Source organism: Cottoperca gobio, chromosome 1, assembly GCF_900634415.1.
Source record: "Cottoperca gobio chromosome 1, fCotGob3.1, whole genome shotgun sequence".
Taxonomy (NCBI): Eukaryota; Metazoa; Chordata; class Actinopteri; order Perciformes; family Bovichtidae; genus Cottoperca; species Cottoperca gobio.
Genome location: NC_041355.1, coordinates 5,313,094 through 5,336,180, shown reverse-complemented (window position 1 = coordinate 5,336,180; position 23,087 = coordinate 5,313,094). Strand labels below are relative to the sequence as shown.

The 23,087-nt window shown below is 40.2% G+C and overlaps 2 protein-coding genes across 2 annotated transcripts; one reads left to right on the top strand and one right to left on the bottom strand.

The window, feature by feature from the left end:
• Nucleotides 1-702: 702 nt before the first annotated feature.
• On the bottom strand, nucleotides 703-2,212 carry dctpp1 (dCTP pyrophosphatase 1). The gene has a single exon (XM_029441179.1). The coding sequence runs from the start codon at nucleotides 2,081-2,083 to the stop codon at nucleotides 1,538-1,540; it is 546 nt and encodes a 181-aa protein (XP_029297039.1). The 5' UTR covers nucleotides 2,084-2,212; the 3' UTR covers nucleotides 703-1,537.
• Nucleotides 2,213-2,218: 6 nt separating this feature from the next.
• On the top strand, nucleotides 2,219-22,802 carry gatb (glutamyl-tRNA(Gln) amidotransferase, subunit B). Its single transcript, XM_029441165.1, has 13 exons — nucleotides 2,219-2,502; nucleotides 4,922-5,075; nucleotides 5,160-5,273; nucleotides 12,896-13,094; nucleotides 13,604-13,726; nucleotides 13,809-13,922; nucleotides 14,891-14,975; nucleotides 15,427-15,471; nucleotides 15,858-16,050; nucleotides 16,481-16,614; nucleotides 21,956-22,034; nucleotides 22,164-22,298; nucleotides 22,395-22,802. Exons 1-13 carry the CDS (start codon nucleotides 2,354-2,356, stop codon nucleotides 22,518-22,520), a joined length of 1,650 nt encoding a protein of 549 aa, XP_029297025.1. The 5' UTR covers nucleotides 2,219-2,353; the 3' UTR covers nucleotides 22,521-22,802.
• The last annotated feature ends 285 nt before the right edge of the window (nucleotides 22,803-23,087 follow it).

Below are 23,087 nucleotides of genomic sequence, written 5' to 3'. Positions count from 1 at the left end.
GCATGACTCTTCTCCTTTGCAGCCTGTGGATGACTCATGCTTCCGAATGACTATCAGGATATACAGCTGAGGGCAATGTTTGTTTCTCGAAACACATCAAATGAAAAATCAGACAGACGTTTGCATCGTTGTTGACGTGTTTTGCTTCTCAAATCTTTGTTGAAATATTAATCAAAATTCCAGGTTGAATATATATCAGTCATGTTAGTTTTCCCCCACTAACTGCTGCTGATTTATATGAAAGATGTTTACAAATAAATCATTGCGTCCCCGCAGGTCGTTCTCTAATCGCAAAGTTGATAGTTCAAGTTTCCAAGTGTCCTGAGGCATGACACTACCTCAAAATGACTCCTGGTAATTAGGCATGCTTGTATGGTTGCCATGTGTGAGAGACGGTGAAGGAATAAAAAGGGTTACATTAATGCATTTCATTACTCATGCTAAATTAATAACGATCTATTACACTTAACTTCGGCCATATTCAGGCAAGCCGGTAATGTTGAATTTTGTCAAAGGAAGTCAGGTAAATTTGTAGATGTGCATTAGAATTGTGTTAAACTATACGGAGAGGTATTTCTAATATTTAGGACAGCCCATTTCTATCAATGACAGATTAATCATTAGAAAAAACCTCAGTAAAACACAATTAAAGTGACAGCTTCCTTTGACCATAAAAATAAACAAAACTTCTCTATAAGAGTTACAACATAAGATGAACATTATAACCTTTTTGAAGTTAGTATTAACTTCAGGGTTGTTGTATTATTCAATCATTAGTCTGAGCTAGGTTTATCTAATAAACTGGTAATTTAGTGGTTATTTCTTTCAAGGCTCTTGTGTTTACTCCTAACAGACAATAGTTTTATCATCACAACCATTTTGACTAAATGACAAATTAGCAGAAAATCCACAGGACAAAATTAAAGCAACTTTTACTTTAGAAAAAAAAATGTGACATTTGAAGAAAGATGTGAACAAAAGAGAAGCGTTGATTCAACCCTGATGGAAAAGGCAGATAAATCAAAACCCTAATAAACACAAACAATTCACAATAGCTCTGTTGACAATAATCATCTGCTCCAACTCTATCAACCTTCTAATCCTCTCTGTCACACTCATAAACTGAAGCAAAGATATAAAATGTTCAGTGAGAAATAAATTCTTCTAAATACTCCCTAAAAAAAGCACTGCACAACAGTAATATCTTCTGCAAGGAGTATGCACTGCCTCAAATTCACATCAATAATAATAATGAGTAAAAACAAGATTTAAAAGTTAAACAAACTCAATAAAAGCCAATATTTCCCAAAAGACTTGACATATGTAGGCAACTAGGCCAACACACGTGTAACACAGAAAATACACACACTTTAAGAGCACTCATAGTAACGTAACAAGTCAACCCAGAACATGTTTGAACCCAGGGACAAAATGTTCAGCAGTAGATCATAATTAAACTGCAGCATGTTGTCAGTGAGGTGAGTCAGTCACTGCAACCAGCATCCCCTGGTTGACATCCGCCTCTTAACACCCACACTCAGTCCTTGTATTCAGTGTACTTTTTGGCCGATCCGTGCACTTTACTGGCGGGGTATTTCAGTCGGTTTAGGGCCATTTTACGAAGCACAGCTTGGGGAAGGTCAACGTGACACTTTTCGGCGAGTTCCACGAGGTAGATCATCACGTCGCTGAGCTCCTGCGCCAGCTGCTCTCGCTCGGACTCGGTCCAGTTCGGCAGGCCCTCGGCCACCTCCCCCCGCCACTGGAAGAGCTCCGACACCTCGCCCACCTCACCGACCATAGCCAGGAGCAGGTTGCGGGGCTGGTGGAACTGATTCCAGTCCCGCTCATCCGTAAACTCCGCCTGCATCCGCCTAATGTCCTCAATGGTGGGCTCGGGGGTGAAGGTGAAACTCTCTGCCCCGGTTCTTCCGTTCTGCAGCTTTGAATCAGGCTGCGTGGCTGCTCCATTCATCACAAGCGTGTGTGACTTTTTAGCTAAAGTGTCGCTGGTGCCGTTTAAAGACACTGAAGGCTCGTCACCGTTCAATCCACAGGCGTCCTTTCCGTTTGTAGCCATCATGTTGTCGTTTTTTTTATTTATTATTTTACCAGAGGTGCCTGTAAAAGCAAGTTTTCAAAGTCTGTAAACAACCTGCTCAGCGACTACCATGTGAAGAAGTCCCGCCAGTTGTCAAACCGGAAATGAGGCAGCTTATGTAGGAAACCGGAATCTTACCAATGACGAGTATGACTGGGTTTTGTAGTTTTAACCTGAAAACTAGCAGCGTACACGGACATAAAATGTCCCTTTTAAAAACTACATCTCCCGTGTTGACTGGAACATAACAACATGGCTGCCTCCACTGTTGCAGCAAGTGAGCTGCTACACAATATGAATAAACAGATATCAATATTGTTTCCAAAGGCTTCGTGTGTTATTAGACAGATAAGCACATCAAGCTCACGATGCGACTGTCCGCCGCAGATGAGAGCAAAAAGGTAAGAGAAGCTGTTATGATGGAATACTTTGTGTTAAGTGCCCCTGACCTGCCCCCTTTCTAACCGGTATGTAAAAGTAGTAAACGATAAAACAATATATGGACTTTCCTCCGCCCAGTCGAATATTTTTATCAAGATTCCTCTGATTTAAACTGTGGCCACTCACTAACTTGAAGTAATTGTATGTATTTAAATATCTCAGATTAAATCGTGTTTGGGTTAAACCGGCTAATTAACGTAAAATGTATCTCGTATCTCGGGTGAAGCAAACGTACTGTTGCCATGGTTACCTACAGTCGCTACCAGTGCCGTTGAAAGAGACGTCGGTTGGTTGAAGCCTGAAACCTCAACCATCAAATTGTTTCTCACTTACTTTAAGGGGATACTCCAGCAATTTAGTGTTGTACCTTTTTCATTCTTGTTACTTTTTTAATGAAAAGGTAATAAATTGTAGCAGCCAATGTAGTCCCTTCTATGAATCAAGTTCATATAACACTGGATCCTACACTTCCCATAATGCAACTCAGTTGCATCTTTTTGTTGGGCCATTTACAAGCCCATGCCTTCTAAACTGCATAGCTCTAGTTGTGAAGCTTTCTGTTATAAATGTGTAGTCTCCAAACCAGGGGTGTAGCTAGGTTTTCAAGTTTGGCATGATCCTTTAAAATAAGTTTAAACAATGATTTCTGATCGAGACACTAAAGTAAATTTCATGACATCCAAACGTCATGTTCAAAATGCAAACTGGTGACATGTATAGTGTAAGTGTGTTCACTGTCATGTGTGTTAAACATGCATTATTCTCTGGAACTTCGGGCTATGTATTTTCATTAATGATTTATTTAGCTAGTACTGTGGCCTATTACAGGAATATAATCCAAAAATTGCTCATTTATTCCTAGACCTGAACTAACCTCCATCACACAGTTGGCTCCAGAATCACTTGTTCTTTGCTGCTGCTTCCCTGTGGCAGAGCTGCACCTTTCCTTAGGACTCTTCTTATATCCATCTGACCAATGAACATTGGCAGATTATGATAGTTAGAATAGCTATTCACCCTTTCCTGCTTACGATTGTTTTCCATAGTGAACAAACGTTAGCTGTTCTGTAGCTAGCCAGTTACTATTGACTACTGACAGTACACCAACAAACATAGAAGACCTAATGTTACTACACTTTTCCCTTTCCTAGAGTTATTAAAAGCTAAGGAGCTAACACATATTAATAACTTCTTACGATTTCCCACAGTGCATCTTCCAAAATGTCAACCTCTCGTCCCCAGCATGACTGGTCAGAAGTTACAGATATCTATCATGATATCAAAGCTGTACGGGTGTACATAGGGTACCATGGGGACACCCTTTTCCCCAGGGTCCTAGCGCCCTTGATTTACTCTGAGCCATCTCTCCCCTCCCCCAGGGTCTTAGTGCCCGGTAGATTACATTGTAAAGTATGAAAGGGAAACAATATTTAAAAATATCTGTATAGCGTTAGCCCCTTTCCACACAAAGAGGAGCATGAGACGTACATGCCCTTTCTTTTTTATTTTATTTTATTTTATTTGGGTGGGCTTTAAAATTTTATTTTAGGTGGGGTGACTAAACTAGGTGTAGGCGCTATCTTGTGGTCCAGATTTAGTTTTAAGACTGTGATAACTGTGCTTAAATGGTTTTTATTCCTAAATGAATTTGTGTTTAATCAATTAATCACACAGCAAACAAGGAGCCATGTTATGCCAGCATGGGACTACTGCATGCACGCACAGAGAAGGGAAGGAACAGCTCATTTGACCCTGATAAAATTGCTAGGATTATTTTCTTAGACAGCTCCCTAGAGCTACAGAACACATTATACATTATACAACTGTTTTCACGCACTAAGCAGTACTCAATGAAAAGTAAAGTAATCTCATTGTGTTTAACTTGAAGCCTACCCTGGTCTTAACCCCATCTTGTTGTCTTCTGCAATACTTAATTCCAAATTAAGTCTGAACCCAACCAGTCTGCAACGCCTAATCACATTATCCCAAATTAAGCCCTCACCACAACCAGAGAGGAAACATTATTTGAAGGGGAAAACGTCTTTGACACAAGACCAAACTGTTACTGTGTCCCATACTACATAGAAGTTATATACACTATGTACAATATCTAATCTTTTTGCATTTGACCGATTTATACTAATGGAACTAATGACACAAGTGTGCCATTGGATGTGAAGTAAACTGTCATTTTAAAGTGACGAAGACAGTCACACCCCCTCACAAACGTAACGCAAAATGTGACTTTAATATGTGATATGTGATTTAATAAACATTTTCCAGGGACATTATATAATCCAGATACTTTTCTGGCTGATTTTGTCGAGGTTTCTTAAATTTGGTGATACGTCTGTCTCCTGCCTGGCTCCTCTCTCTCAGTACTCCCCAGCAGCTGGTTGGAGTGGTGGGCTTGGAAATCCATGCACAAATTAACTCCAATACCAAGCTGTTCTCCGGCTCACCAGTTGGCTTCTCGGCACCTCCAAACTCCCTGGTGTCTCCCTTTGATGCATCCTTACCAGGCACATTACCCGTAAGTGTTATTTCAAACAAAGTTAACCTGTTTTGTGATCGCTGTCTTGTCAGGTCATCAGGTAATGTCCCTGTGTGTCCCCAGGTCCTGAACACACGATGTGTCGAGGCAGCAGTGATGACAGCATTAGCTCTCAACTGCACCATAAACAGGAAATCACTTTTTGACAGGAAACACTACTTCTACGCTGACCTCCCTGTAAGTTTGTCCACTCCTTCTCCTGCAACATCTAGGTTTTAATAGGTGAGATACATTAGTGGGGGATACTTTATCTGACAAGCAGTGTAAAGACACTTTAGTCCTGCACATCATGCTGTATCATTGATTTTGCTTTGATGTAAGCTGTCCTCCTCTGCCTCCAACTTCTCCATCACAGCTTTCCCACAGAACTCTCCCGGCCACGAGCTCTAATTCAAATAGTGAGCAAGTCTTGCTGAAGCAGCAAAAACGTTATTTGACTCACGTACAGGCGAATGACACCGAAAGCTGTTAAAGAAAATTAGCAGTGTTTTTTTTCTCTTACCAGTTCATTTCATGCAGTGCTCTACTATCTTTATATTATCCTCAGGTCATTTGCCTCTCCACGCATTGCTGATTATTTGGGGATAGCTTTCTTTTATTCGCATAAATTGAATCATTATGGGAATCATAAAAACTCCATGTAGTGTTGTGTTTTACACATCCACCAGACACGTAGCAACATTAGCATTAATTTGCAATCTTGTTTCTGTCTATCTGATAAATGGAAGTCTGATCATTTTATCGTTTTAATATTAAAATCTGTGTTGGTCTCCACTAACTCCTGAGGGTAATATCTGGCACTTTAGCTGCTTTACACTCCACTATGTTCACCAGCTTGTTGTTAACTTTGCTTGTCTGGTGTTTGGTGCAGGGGAGGGGAGGTGCAGTAAGTTTTCAGAGCTTTTTTTTTCACCGAAAGTAACTTCATGTTGTGGCTGGAAATGATGCTGATGAGAGCACCAGTGAAGCAAAACAGTGTAGATGCAGACCTTAAAACCAAAACAATGAGGTGAAAGATGCTAAAATGCTCTGTTGAGCTAAGAGGAACTTCAGAGTTTGTTCATATTTTGCTGTACTTTTATCACTACGAGCGACACCTTTCACATTACACATAGGTGCAACTTTACAGCGGCTATAATCGACATTCTTATATTAACAAGGTATCAAATACCAATCTAAAAAAAATGTGACAATGTGAAAGGGGACGAACCTTCAGAGAATTGTCACCTGAATCTGCAGCTCTCCTTGGCTTTACAGAGCTTTATAGTGAGTTTCAGCTCAATGTGTAGAAGTCCGGCTCACTACTTTACTCTTTTGATTCAATGTCAGTGCTCTCATAGTGTCATTTTCAGCTGCAGCAGGAAGCTGTTTTTTGGCGTAAGAGCTAAAAGCCAACGTACACTACCTGCTCAGCACCAAACGACAGACACAGTTAGAGACTAGCGGAGCATTCAGCAGCTAAAGAGCCAGATATTTCCCTCAGGAGTTGGTAGAGACCAAAAACAGAGCTAAAAGAGAGTGATTGGTGGGCTTGTATTCGCCTGGTTGACAGAAACACGACTCCAAATGAATCCTAATGTTGCTCCTTAACTGCTGAATGTTCAAATAAGCAAATGTTTGCCATGTCAACTTAAGAGGTGATGAAACAATATGTGTTTCCGCTGCCCCCAAAGTGGCCAAAAAATAAGATTTATCTGAGCTTTAAGTTGCATTAATTGCAGTTATTTAATTGTACTGCTCTTAAAGAGGTAGAACAGACGTGTTTGCCAAAAATGGTATTTGGGGAATTACGTATCAGTCCTATGGTCATGAAATATCCAACATGTCAAATGAGCCAAATATCAGTCTGGTAAGATAATGGGAGAGTGTTTCCAACAACAAAAAACCCTCTTTAACGTTGATATTTCTATTTAACAGACTGCCCATGTGATGCTCACTTTGCTCTCTGTAATGGAGTGCACGCATGGCAAAGTTTCACCACCCCTCAGAGCCCAATGGTAATTTTACCCCTATTATGGGTGACATTTTAAGGCTTTTAGATGGAAAAGACAAAATGTCATGGGAAATGTACAGTGACTAGCCCTACAGTGACGTTTTCTAATAAATCTAGAAATTCTCAGAAGAAAGATGTTGGAGTGTTCAAAGTCATTCTTTTTCCTGGCAAGATATTATGCTAACACAGCTTTGGGCAAGATAATGAGGAGGGTAATCATGGGCTGAAGAACTTAAGAGACAGATTTCCTTTTGTCGTATTTCATAGAAACTGCCCTCAGAAGTGATTTAATATGAGTGTCTCCCCATGAAGTAGCAAGAAAGAAGAAATACAGTTTGAGCCTTAGTTGGTATTTTTATTGCACTATTTGTATTACTGTATATAGCACTGAAATAAATGATCTCTTCCTTTGATATTTCTGATTAGTTTCTGCTCTAATTCCTCAGCTAACTTGACTGTATTGTAAAAGTGTGACTGATAAGGATTGATGGAGCACAACAGTTGTTCTGTAAATCTTGATAGATGGAGTTTTTCCCCCCATTTAACATTTCCCAGACTTACTGGTTATCACACAGTTGCAGCAGTACATATTGTAATCACAATGGTAGGGTTACATTATCTCCCCAGAAAGTCCATGTATCTTGAAAGTCTAGCAAAATCCCCTCCAGGAGCGTAGGGATTACTGTTGGGTTCCTCTTGCTCTTTTGTGTGTTTGCCGAAGATTGCATCACCTCCTTTTGGAGTAATTCTCGACAGTTGACACACACAGCAGGGACGATTCCCAAACAACTCAAGCCGGCCGGTTGAGTCTGAACTTTTTTTATAACTTTTCTCTGTGCACCGTGCACAACACCTGCTGTTGCCTTGTTTGTAATTATTTAGTTGGCGTTAGTCTCGTCGGCTGCTCAAAAAGAGTGATGTTGTGTGAAACCGCTTGATAAACGGAAGTCAGAGTGGTTTTAATTATGCAGATGATGGGGAATTCTTCACATCCGACCTTAAGTTTGAATGTAATCAATGCGTGTGAAACCAAACCAGCAGCAGGATCGAGGGGGAAATTATCCCGCCATTAAAAAATTCATTGTAAATTGCGTTGTACATTATTGATATGTTCCACTCGAAATCCCTGATTGCTTTTTGTAAAACACCACAGTTGCTCATTAAATGATTAATGCTGTACAACCCGCATTCCTCCTTTCCACTGGAATGGCAGGCAAGGCACATATAGTATATAATGTTTTTAACAGTCCTTTCATAACATGTATCAGCAGTTCTCCAATAACCTACCAGCAAAAGCAAATAATTACAATTTCCTTGAGATATTAAGTTTACAAATAAACAGACATGGCCTGGCTACTGAAGCTTTGACATGTGTTTAATGAGAGCTATGAACGTCTGTGTGGCCCCCGCGGGTAACTGAGGAAAACATCAGTGTGCAGGCGCGAGGAACGAGACGGCCGACTGAGCCTTATTTGTTTAGTGAATGTGTGATTAGTCAGAATGACTCAGCGGCTCACAGCATGAGAATGAGTTAAGAGTAGGCTTGGGACGATATGAACAATTCATGTTATCAATATCCTGGCCTCGATATTATGCCGATAATCTCTTAAAACTCTTTAAATGGCACTAAAATACTGGAAACACTTGACCTTACATTATTAATAATAATAATAATAATAATAATAATAATAATACATTAGATTTGTACAGCGCTTTTCTAGAAACTCAAAGACGCTTTAAGATACAAATACGTGTGTTGCATCACAGATAGGACACAAATCTTTTTTTTTTGTGAAAAACAAATAATCTTAAATGGGGAAATCATAAATTCTAAAGTCTGTTTCTGACATGATATTTCTTTTAAATCAGGCTCTATTTCTCACTTCTCTGCGATGTAGCTAGACGGCTTTTTTTCAGTTACTCATGTGAGAATATTTTTACGATTATCTGGATAATGGAAATTGACCACTATCAACTTATTGTGAGTGTTTCCAATGCTTACAGTATGTGAGCCGGCATGCATCTGTCTCCTCGGCTATGAAGAGGATGAGGAGTCTTGGGGAGTGTTCGGAGCATCACTGCTCATTATGGCCTCATGCGTAATTGGGCAAACTTAATGTAGCTACCAGGATCTTATTAGCAACAGACCTGCCTCAGCCTTCGTTACTGAACGTAGCAACAGCAGTCGATTTATTATGCAGGAAATGCAAATAGTCTTCACTTAAACAGATGCACCCCGAAAGTACAGTATGACATGCTCATGCTTCATCCAGCAACAACGTTTTCAACAGCTGAGACGAAACTCATGAAAAGATTTAGTAAGGAACCGGGGGATTTCTGCTAAACAGTTTTCACAAAGAAATCCAGCAGATTTAAAGATTGAATCCAGCAAGAAGAGCAGGAAATGAGAGAGAAAATCCCCAAATAGTGTTATTCTGTTTCTGTTTTAAAAGGAGGAAGTGATTGATTCTGTCGATCAGGCACATTGTGAAGAGATCACCCCAATCTCTTCTCCCACGTCCGTTCTCTCTTCAGCATAAGTATGATTAACGTGTAGTTCTTGTGATGTGGTTTCCATGGTAACATGTGGAATTAATACTTGGGGCAGCAGATTCTTTTAGGAACAGAGGAGCGGATTCAATATTTATTCTTGTGGTTTTCCTGAGTAGGAACCTTTGGTGAAGTAGCAGCACTCCTGGGGGGGGGGGGGGGGTGGTATCTTAAATCAGTAAATTGATGCATTTGCTTTTTATTTTTGTAAAGGATATTTTGGATACACAAAATGAGGCATCATGACATTCATTCACTCATGTATGACTGGACAATACACTTCATTTACTACATTACTCAAATTATGTATCTTTTACCGACCCACATTTACTCATACTGTAATTTACAGTACATTTCTGTACACTGAAAATATCTACAGCAAGCAATGACACATAACAAAAGTTCAACCAACCAGTCAGTCAACAGCCGAGTATTTTCATCATACTATAATCAACAATTAACATCGGACATAAATATCAGAAGCCAACTTTAGAAAGGAAATATATAAACTATGGGAAAAGTATTGTATTAAAGGTAAATCCGATCATATATCCTATATAATTTATATGATATAACGTAGATTTTGGGTCATGTCGCCCCGTCCTGTTCCAAAAAAAAGATTAAAGGATGGCATTGTACAATTATTCCTGACTGATGTATCAGTTGGAATTTTTAATTACCACTACTACTACTACCACTACTACTACTACTACTACTACTACTACCACTACTACCCCTACTACCACTACTACTACTACTACCACTACTACTACTACTACCACTACTACTACTACCACTACCACTACTACCACTACCACTACTACCACTACTACTACCACTACTACTACTACTACTACTACTACTACTACTACTACCACTACTACTACTACTGCTACTACTACTACCACTACTACTACTACTACCACTACTACTACTACTACTACTACCACTACTACTACCACTACTACTACCACCACTACTACCACCACTACTACTACCACCACGACCACTACTACCACTACTACTACTACCACTACTACTACTACTACTACCACTACTACCACTACTACCACTGCTACTACCACTACTACTACTACCACTACTACTACCACTACTACTACTACTACACTACTACTACTACTACTACTACTACCACTACTACTACTACTACTACTACTACTACCACTACTACTACTACCACTACTACTACTACTACTACTACTACTACTACCACTACTACCACTACTACTACCACTACTACTACTACCACTACTACTACTACTACTACTACTACTACCACTACTACTACTACTACTACCACTACTACTACTACTACTACTACTACTACTACTACCACTACTACTACTACTACACTACTACCACTACTACTACTACTACTACTACTACTACTACTACTACCACTACTACTACTACTACTACTACTACCACTACTACTACTACTACTACTACCACTACTACCACTACTACTACTACTACTACTACTACTACCACTACTACTACACTACTACCTACTACCACTACTACTACTACCACTACTACTACTACTACTACCACTACTACTACCACTACTACTACTACTACCACTACTACTACTACCACTACTACTACTACCACTACTACTACTACCACTACTACTACTACTACTACTACTACCACTACCACTACTACTACTACTACTACCACTACTACTACTACCACTACTACCACTACTACCACTACTACTACTACCACTACTATTACTACCACTACTACTACTACTACTACTACTACCACTACTACTACCACTACTACTACTACCACTACTACCACTACCACTACTACCACTACTACTACTACTACTACCACTACCACTACTACCACTACTACTACTACTACCACTACCACTACTACCACTACCACTACTACTACTACTACCACTACTACCACTACTACTACTACCACTACTACTACCACTACTACCACTACTACTACTACTACCACTACTACCACTACTACTACTACTACTACCACTACTACTACCACCACTACTACTATACTACCACTACTAATACTACTACCACTACTACCACTACTACCACTACTACTACTACCACTACTACCACTACCACTACCACTACCACTACTACCACTACTACTACTACTACCACTACTACCACTACTACTACTACTACTACTACCACTACTACTACTACCACTACTACCACTACTACTACTACCTACTACCTACGACTACTACCACTACTACCACTACTACTACTACTACTACTAACTACTACCACTACTACTACTACTACTGACTACACTACCTACTACGACTACCTACGACTACTACCACTACTACTACCACTACTACTACTACCCACTACACTACTACCTACTACTATACGACTACCACTACTACCACTACTACTACTACTACTACTACCACTACTATACTACCACAACCCACTACTACCACTACTACTACTACTACTACATACTCACTACTACCACTACTACTACGACTACTACTACCACTACTACTAACCTACCACTACTACTACTACACTACTACCACTACTACTACTACTACTACTACTACTACTTACTACTACTACTACCACTACTACCACTACCACTACCACTACTACCACACTACTACTACTAACTACCACTACTACCACTACTACTACTACTACTACTACCACTACTACTACTACCACTACTACCACTACTACTACTACCACTACTATTACTACCACTACTACTACTACTACTACTATTACTACACTACTACTACTACTACTACTACTACACTACTACTACTACACTACGACTACCACACTACTACTACTACTACTACTACTACCACTACTACTACTACCACTACCACTACTACCACTACTACTACTACCACTGCCACTACTACCACTACTACTACTACTACCACTACCACTACTACCACTACCACTACCACTACTACCACTACTACCACTACTACTACTACTACCACTACTAACACTACTACTACTACTACTACCACTACTACTACCACCACTACTACTACTACCACTACTATTACTACCACTACTACAATACTACTACTACTCCACTACTACCACTACTACCTACTACACTACTACTACTACTACTACTACTACTACTACTACTACTACTAGCTATTACTACACAACCTTGCTGCCCAGAGTTTTACAGAACTGCATTTTATACTGGCTGATGTATTTTACATTTTCAGACTGGATACCAGATCACACAGCAGCGGCGCCCCATCGCAGTAGATGGCATCCTGCATTACAGCTTGCTTGGAGGAAAAAAGAGTAATCAGATGATCAGAAAAAGTGTCACCATCAAACAGATTCAGCTGGAGCAGGACAGCGGCAAGAGTCTGCACGATAACCTCCGCAGCCAGACACTCATAGACCTCAACAGAGCAGGTATTATAGAGTGTTAGTCTGTGACCTACAGTGAAAGGATTTTATAGTTGTTGTCAACAAATCCCATGAAAAGCAACAATATATGGATCCTTATGTGTATTGTCTATCGCTTATTCCTCTGTGCCATAGACCCTCATTGTTGTAAAAATAAGGCAAAAAAAAATATATATATTTGTGTCTGTTTTTAAAAATAGAAATAAATCCATCTTCAGTAGGAATGAATGGGCTTGGGGCTGTGTGCCACAGACAGTAGGGAAGTCGGAAATGTTCTGGGAGACGTATTAACACATTGTTGGTATTGGTATTTTCATGAAATTTGTTGACTATGATAAATATTTTAGAACAACAACTTTCTCCGTTAAAACTGGAAGAAAACAATGTTCCGACAGACATCGCTCTACATATTTAAATTGCTCGACAAAGCGAGAACTGTTGAGGATTGTTACAGAGTTTCATGGGATAGAAGATATCTGAGAGATGTAAAACACAGTTGTCGTCACATGTGTCAGGTGTAGGTCTAATGGAGCTGGTGATGGAACCAGACATGAGCTGTGGAGAGGAAGCCGCTGCAGCTGTCAGAGAGCTTCAGCTCATCCTGCAAGCCCTGGGCACCTGTCAAGGCAACATGTCTGGTATGGAAATCACTCTCTGCCTGCCTCTCTCTCTCTTTTTCTTCTGAGCTGCTAAACCTCAAAACCCAAACTTTATCCGCAGAGGGCCAGCTGAGAGTAGATGCCAATGTGTCCGTCCACAAACCGGGTGAGCCTCTTGGCATCAGGGCAGAGGTGAAGAACATCAACAGCGCCCGATTCCTCTGCAGGGCTATAGGTAAGCGGCATAGAAAATTAAAATCTTAAAGGGACAATAGCAGGATGTTTGAACATGCGCCATGTGATTGCTTCATGATTGCTAACACACACGCACAAGACCTTTTTATGAGTTGAACATTTTCATGCTGTGTCACCCTGAAATAAGTATGAGTATGTGTTGTGTGTGTGTAATTTTGTTTGCTACATTTCCTTAAGTGCTGTACTTACAGGAGAAGTTTTGACAGTTGAGGAAATATGCTTATTTGCTTTCAAGAGTTAGATGAGAGGATTGTTTCCACTGCATGTGTCTGTAGGTCTGTACAGCAAACACACACACACACACACACACACACACACACACACACACACACAAAGAAGCCTCACACTTCTGCAAATTTCCACCCGTCATGCGTAACAGAAATGTCATATATTTATTACTGTTATAGATAGAATGAGTTTTTTTGTTGAAATGAAAACAGGAGAGCTTTATAAAGAGACATTAAGACAGGAGGCATAGTTAATATTGACAGTAACTTGAGAAGCATAAACTTCGGACTGACAACAAGTCACAAACAATTAGCTTTGTGATGCTGAATTGACTTCTTGCAGCTGCTCACTTTAAAAACAGCATAGATTTTATGTTAACTCTAACTTCACTGACTGTTGATTGAGCTTCATGTAAAAAATCTGACAAACAGCCACAGCCAGAACAATTCAGCATTTTACTTGCAGGTTTTTAAGCGTGGTTTGACACACCGTTGCGCTGTGCTTGAATTATTTATCAATGAAGTTGTATCCCATTTACTCTGCTGCTGAATTGGTATTTAAAAGTCATGGAGAAAAACATCGTTTATCACAGTTATAATGTGGCAGCAGTCAGAGACCTGAGGAGTTCCAGGTATCACAGCAGAGGTTTGGCATTTCTCACACAATTATATCTGTGTGTACAGGGTTTATTGAATAAACTCTCTGTATTTGTATCACCAGACTATGAGATCCAGAGACAGATCGAAGTCCTGCAGAGAGGGGGGACGGTGCAAAATGAGACCCGGACGTACGATTCCAAATCAGGGTAAGAAAGAGCAGGGCCAGAACAACACCCTCCGACTGGGAGCTCTGCCTGCTCCATTAGTGCTGAGTTTAGCTGAGGAGGAACCATCATGGTAATCATGATGAATAGAGCCATTTGGATGTCATCCTGTGTTATCTGTGAGCTATGTGCTGCTCACAGGCTTATGAGTTTACAGAATGAGCCGGCTCGCACACAGCTGAGGCCTTGATCGTCCTCTGGTGCTCAGCCTCCTTCCCATGAGGCCTTGCATAGCTCAAACATCCAAAGATACTCAGGTTACAATTACAGGAAAAAAAAGAAGCGACTCTTCACATTTAAGATGCTTGAACTAGCGAAGCTTTTGCTACAATTCCTCCAGTTAAATTTCTTCTCTAATATCTATTCTTGGAAGCTTTGACACACGTTTATAAATTAAAATGATAATTTATGACGCGTGCCTCTTTTTCTCTAGGGAGACCATTCCTATGAGGGAGAAAGAGGGTCTTCAGGACTACAGGTGAGCGTAACATTTGTGGGTTCTCTGCATCTCTATGCTACTTTTTGTCCCGGGAGCTTGTGTTTATTGACGTGGAGTTATGATATCAGAAGCTGATCTTGCCCTCAGTGGGGACTAACAGGATGTGAGTGGCGGCTAGAATGGAGAGAAATAAACAAGGTCTGGACCTCAGTCATGTTTGAGTTTAGGAGCGGGAAGGATAGATGGACAGGTTTGAGGCTGATGGAGTCAAATTGTTAGAGGTGGAAGTGAAATGTGACAAGTGTGGTGTCAAGAGGACTATTGGCATCTAAACAAAAGCCAACCTCCTCCAAGCTTATCTGTATTGCTGATAAAACATTCTCCCTCCCTCCCTTTTTTTTTCCCTCCACCCGTCCTCCCTTCAGGTTTATGCCAGAGCCCAACCTGCCCCCTCTGATTGTGTATGAGGATAACGCATCGCTGCCCACTGGCATTGATGCATGTCAGGTGGTGGTGGTGCAGAAGATAAGGGAAGGGCTGCCAGAGCTGCCCAGTGTCAAAAGAGACAGGCTGGTGCAAACGTACGGCATCCTGCCCGAGCACAGCCTAACGCTGGTGGTGAGTTCATGAAAGCTGCAACGATTAGTCAACTAATCGATTAGTCATCTAAAAAACAAGACATTTAAAGACATCACCTTGGATGGACATGTTTCACTATTTTCTGACATTTTATAAACCAAACAATGAATCGAGAAAATAATTTGCAGATTACTTCGTTAAAAACAATCGTTAGTTGCAGCCCCAAAGTGGATGAAATGCAGTCAGCGAGAGAGGAGTTTATTCACTCACTAAATCTATTTCTTGCATTTTTCTGTTAATTGCCATCTGATCAAGTCCAAGCTGTGAACAGTCAGCTTGGACGCAGCTCTGCTTGGACGCAGCTCTGCTTGGCCGCTGTACACTGCCGGACTCTGCCGGGCTAATTTGATCCTAATGAGATAATATGCACGTGAAGTGATGAAAGTGTTTTCACGGTGCTTTGTTGCAGAATGAGGATGGGCTGATGGAGTACTTTGAGGCGGTGTTGAAGGCGACCAAAAGGGAGCCGAGGAAGGTGATTGGCTGGGTGAAGAATGAGCTGGTGGCTCACCTCAAACAGCAAGACATGAGTGTGAGCCAGAGGTGAGACATTCACACAAATAATGCTCATTGTTTGTCTTTGCAGGTTTGATTTAGTTTGTTTTGCCAACTTGGCGGATAAATGCAGTGCTGTAGTGCTGCCAATGCTCAGGTGTTGGATGTCAGGGCTCCAGCACTGAGCCTCTTGTGTGGCTCGCTCACTTTGTATGCTGCATCTGAACAGTTTGGTGATTTCAAGCTGTGGCAGAATGAGCAATGGAATGTGTACATAAATGATCCATCGATCTGGATCAATGTTTTAATTCAACGATCCAAGATCATTGATGCAAAGTGAAAAAATAGATATCATCATCTTTAAGATACGCCTTTATTTTGAAATTCCCATGGCCCTTCTGTGTCACCGTTTCGTCCAAGCGCACCTCCTTCCTACAGAGCTCGGCAATAAAGTTGTAAAATCATAATTGAGTTGCTTTTTGAGAGATGATATAAATGTGTTAAAGGGGCATATGACATTGTCTCGTATCGATCGCAGGCCCTTAAATCAAAGCTAATCAAAGTTGTACCGTGGCAGATTTATCAGCAAGTATCAGCAAGTATATCTTTGTCCAAAGAATCCATTATAATATCGTATCGTGATGTAACTTGGGATTTACAGCCCTGGTACACACTTTCAATTTGAGAGTCAGGATGTCATGAGATTCTTTTCTCTGAATTTACTCAAACTTTTTATTTGGGGGGGGGGGCCCTAGTTTATGGGTTAAGAAGCTGCCTGTGAACCACAACTGCCCCCACTCCAGGTCTGGCCAGAGAGCTTTCTCTCCCCTCTCTCCCTCACTCATTACCTGTCATCTTTCCACTATGTGTGGTGATGGCATAACAATGTCTGTCAGGAGTCTCAAGCCTCTGCTTTAAGAGTTTAACTGTGATTTCATGTCAAAACAAATTGTCACTTAAAAGTGATTTAGTACATCTGGTGTCAGTTCGGCCCTATATCCTTTAACTCATGACTAAGCTAAAGTCTGAGACACTTACTTCAAGGAATCAAGCATTAATAGCAGATGGTTATGCGGATAGATTTTGCGTACAAAGCTCTGCTCTTTGAGGGAGCTCTCAAAAAATCCCAGCAACAAGGAAGTAATCCCAGTTTGATAAACACATAAATGAACATTAGATCTTCGTTAAATCAATAACACCAAAAATCTTGCACATAAGGAGGAGTTCTGGCAGCAAACAGTGTTGGCATGTGCGTATCGGCAGAGAAAAGTTGCAGTCAGACTAAAATGTACTCGCGTGGAGTGGCCAAACGCAGGCGAGATAGGAAAGAGCGCGGCGCTAAGATAACATCAGCACTGGCTCTATAAATTAAAAATAACAATCAAACTCAGAATTATTTTAGAAATGATAAGAAAGTCTTTAAATAAAAATGTGTTTTCAAAGGTGATTTTCCTGCCTGATCAGATATATCTTCTGTGGCCATTAAAGGGCTTAAAGTTCAAATCTGAAAAACAACCGTGACACAAAGGGGCAGCCAGTGTAAGGTCAGTCAAAGTGGAGTAATGTGTTCTCTTTCCTTGATTATTGTTAGGAGTCTCGCTGCTGCTCTTTTCACAATTTAGAGTCTATTCATTGATTTCTTGAGTTACACCTGTTAAAAGACCGTTACAATAGTCCAACAGGGAGGAAATAAAAGCTTGAATGAAAGCTCGAGTGTCATTAAAACTAAGGAGTCGTCGTACCCTGGCAATGTTCCTCACATGGTAGTACTGTAGAATGACTGGATGACCTTGTTGAGGTTAGTGTCAAAGAGGACACATTTCGCTTTAACAGTAACCGATACAAGAGAGGACTGGATACTTGGATGCAGATTGCCAGGACCAATGATTGCTCTCTTCTACATAGAAATGAATGGGAAGCTAAATCCGGTCTGACTGCACCACAACAGTGAGAAGTATCAGGTTATTATGGCCGTGCTGCAGACCTGCATGAATATGATGCAGCTGATAGCCACACGACGATGATCACGACGCATGAATGAAGCAGCTGATGCGACTCCAGTGCTCTATATGCTTCATATCTAGCGACGACGACTGAGGTCTGTTCAATGGTTTTAAATAATCTGACCTTTTTATATGCACAGCAGTCGTAGCTGGGATCATATTGAATCGAACAATAGCCAGAATGCCATTGATATTCAATTTACCGAGCAAGGGAACATAATAAGTGGCTATCTAAAGAACTAAGTGAAAAGCGATGACGGTCACAATAACAAACGCACTTCAGTTGTAAGAAATCAATCTTATTTTGGGGTTGAATCTCTCGAGACACATCACACAAACCTTCAGTTGTTCTCGGCTCAGGAGGAGACGCCACTAAAAAAAATCTCAATTATTGAACTGTTTTCTCTCAAGTCCTCACTCGAGTTTACACGGGATAAAACAGCAATTATACAAGAAGAAGAAGATTGTGCTGGGCTGTATTAATCCTCAGGATAATGTTTTTATAGCCGAGCTACCACGTCTGCACAATGAGAGCACATCGACCTTAGTTTGATCAAATGGTTAGGTTTGATTGGAAACAAGGATTATTATGTTCTCAGTGTTCACAAACACTGATTAGACCGTTGCATACGACACAACAATATTAATGCGTGAGGTCATAAATCATCCGATATTCCTTCAGTCTTTGTGTCTGTTGATGAGAAAACCACAGCGACAGTCTGACAGCCCGTCAGAGAGGAGCCCGTTGTGACGAATCCAATTACATTAGTGAAATCATTGCTTTTTGGAAGGTGTTCTTTTGATCGCTCCCTGATGAAGGCCTCTTAGCTGGATTTTGTAAATGTTCCAAAACACTCTTGAGATTGAATAAAATCTTTTTTTCATATTTTGATACAAAGAGAAGTTGCTATAGTACCTTCGACACTCATTTCAACTTTCAATGTTCTAAAAATGATCGTTTAATAGTGACTGCAACTAACAAACATGTATTTAGATGCATCTGAGTTGTATTCGTGAAGATCACGACTTTAGAAATGTCACTTCGGCTTGTTGACTAAATTTAGTTCTATGCTCATTCCTGATAATAAAAAGTTTTTTAGTCATTACAGAGCAAATTAAATTGAAACAAATAATGAGTTGACGTCAGCGCAGATGCTGTGAGCTTTACTTTATCTACCATTCGCAGACTGAAGCATTTGTGTGTGTGTGTGTGTGTGTGTGTGTGTGTGTGTGTGTGTGTGTGTGTGTGTGTGTGTGTGTGTGTGTGTGTGTGTGTGTGTGTGTGTAAACCTCAAAGTCGCTGGTGTTTATTTATGCATGATGTTGCATTTGCTTTAGTTGAAAGAAGGAGAATTAAAGAAAAACAAAGAGTGGCCAGCAGGACTGTCAGAAGCTGCGGCCAGGGAAGAAACAGAACGCTCCGTACAGTAACTGGCATTTTGGGTGTAAAATAAAAACGATTTGGGTTTATGTTTATGTCTCTCCTTGTGCTACTACAGTAAAATATTTAACTAATATACATCACTATGTATCTTCCCCATTGATAACTGAAATGTAATGTTTAAATATGCACATGAGGAATTATGTAATACTAACTTTTGGTGAATTTAGTAGAACATTTAGTAAAATAAACCCTTAAATGTTTTGTTTCCACTAGTCTGAGAGAACACATGTTATGGAAGCTAAATTGCCCAAATTTAAAAAGAGTTTTTGCCTTTAGTGTGTGGCCTTAACACAAGATTTAAGATTTTCTTGCCACATCGACATGATTGATTGGAATAGATCTTACTGAGCTCACTTAAACAAAGACAGAGACGCAGAAACATTACAACCACTCACTTTTAAAGCACATTAAAGGAAGTATAAAACAGATATGTAATATTCAAACCCATAAACAAAAAATCATAAAAGCACTAAAGAAATGGGTAAAAGAAAAACAAATAAAATCCAACACATCAGAACACCATAAATAAAACACTAGCTCCTGTAGGGAAATTAGCAGCAACATCAAACGACTACATAAAAGTACCTCGAGTGCGTTAAACACTAGCCCTAGTGTTTAACCTGCAGTGCTGTTTGTAGCACACTACACAAATATTTGGATATATTTATTAATCAAATTACAATTTCTAGTTTAGGTAATTAGTTGAGCTTTCTGTGTGCCCCCTGGCAAAGTGCAGAAGTACCTCTGGCTGCTCTATTTGATACATAAACAGTCTGCCAAACAAAGATGGATACTTTTCATCTATTCTCCCATCGTGTCTAGACCTCCCGTTTGGAGGAGGTTTGGCTGAGAGGGACTGTCTGGTCTGCAGTACACTGAATGAAATTGTGTCTCCACTTAATATATTCTAACAGGCTTTTTGATTCTATTTGTCTGGGAGCCTGGGGAATAAACAAGAAGGCATAGGAAAGACATTATAGTCAAATCACGGATGTTGATAGACTCTTACGTCCTTTGAGTCTGACACGCACACTCTCGCTCTCCTTCTCCCCCTCCTTTCATATCACTAATTCTTCAGAACATCTATTAAGGGGAGACACTACAGGCATAAACATCGTTTGTTCACAATTTTCAGAATTCGGGCTACTTTGCCTCCATAACATGTCTTCTTTCAGACTAGTGGAAGGAAAACATCCAAAGTACATTTCTTTGTCTATTTGCGTCTGTAGATTTCTCATAAATTAACTAAAGGTTAGCTTTCATTTGCAAATGTAAACATCAAATCTCAGAAAAATTGTAATACAAAAAGTAATTATCTTAATGTAAGTAATCAGCTGGGGAAGTTTCATGGTGATATATATTAGTTACATTTCTTACCCTATTCACCTGCACTGAAAATGTATGTTATTGCACAACATTTTTAAAGGCTGTTTTTTCTCAAACTGTGAGCGAGAAGTCTCCACTCCACGTAGCATTTACATACACCAACTCACCCAGTTGTATTCCTGTCTATATTCTGAAGGTTTTTACTGAGAGGTTGGTTCATACATCATTTATAGCCTGATTTATATAATATTTATTTCCTAAAGACATGGCGAAAATGATTATGGGTTGTTGCAAAATGATATCTAAATCATTTCCCGTCGGTAAAAACATCTGACTCTAGAATATAAAGCTGGGTTCAAAATGAATTTTTTTGAACCCAGCTTTATCCGATGTTTCTGCAAATGTATGCAAATTAGCACATCTTTAATACGGTAATGCATATTTTGCATATATTTGCATATTTCAGAAAACCTGCAATACAAAAGATGATTGTCTTAATGTAAGCAATTAACTGGGGAAGTTTCATGGTGATATCTATTAGTTAAAGGTTTTTCCCTATTCACCTGCAGCGTCTGCCCGTAAACTGTAATTAAATTAGCCCTTCATTTGATTTCAGCCCAATCTCTCCCTCTGCTCTGGCTGAGCTGCTGGAACTCCAGGAAACAGGACACATCTCCTCTTCGGTTGCCAAACAGGTCAGTCAACTGCATAGACCATACAATTATCCCCTTCTATGTGTCACTCAAAACACACACACACACACACACACACTAGCTAGTGTTTGTTTGTGTTCTGCTGCTCACATGGCTTCTCCCCACTCTCAGGTGTTCCAGGAGATGTGGAGGTCACCGGACAAGACGGCCTCGCAGATCATCCAGGAGCAGGACTTGGGTCTGCTTAGTGACACCGCACAGCTGCACAGCATCTGCCAGACAGTGTTGGACTCACACCCTGATGAGGTGAGGGCTCACATGCAACCTCTACCTTTATAATGACATGTTTGTGTTCTTATTTGCATGTCTGTGATGTTTTGTGTTGGTTGTGCCTCTCTGTAGGTTCACGCCATCAGAAATGGAAACAAGAAAGTTCTGAACAAGCTGATCGGCCTCGTTCAGAAGGAGACAAAAGGTCGAGCTGACCCAGTTGTGGTGAGGACGATTATACAAGAGAAGACTTCATGAAGGCCGGACTATTGATTAAAATCATGGCAAATGTGACCTTCGTGAAAGGCGAACAATATCACAGTGATGTTTGTAGACCTGCACGAGTAATGTGTCCACGTCACATGACATTATGTTACCTGGTCTTCGGTGGGTTGATAAAACTATTGACAGTCAGGCTGAAAATGAAGCCGCCATCTTTAGTTGACATTTTTTGTAAATACTGAACAATGTTTTCACTCGACAACCAACATTATCGTCTGTATTTAGGAGTTTAAAAAGTAATAAAGCTTTTCAGATTAATGCTCAGTGTGTTCCATCACCATTCGGTTTATTTTTCATAAGATACAGTAAATATGTTGACCAGGTGAAGCAGCTCATTTAGTGTTTAAGATGCATTTAAATGCTGCTAAAATAAAGAAGATTGGGATTTAAAAAGAACAATTCCTCTACATAGTCCTGCCTATAATTCAGTATAACTATTTACCACTGCCATATTGGCAATTATGGTCATTTGGGAAGCCTGAAAATCACACAGGCAGAAGATAAAATTGCTGACATGACATGATGCTGTTTTATGATGCTGAC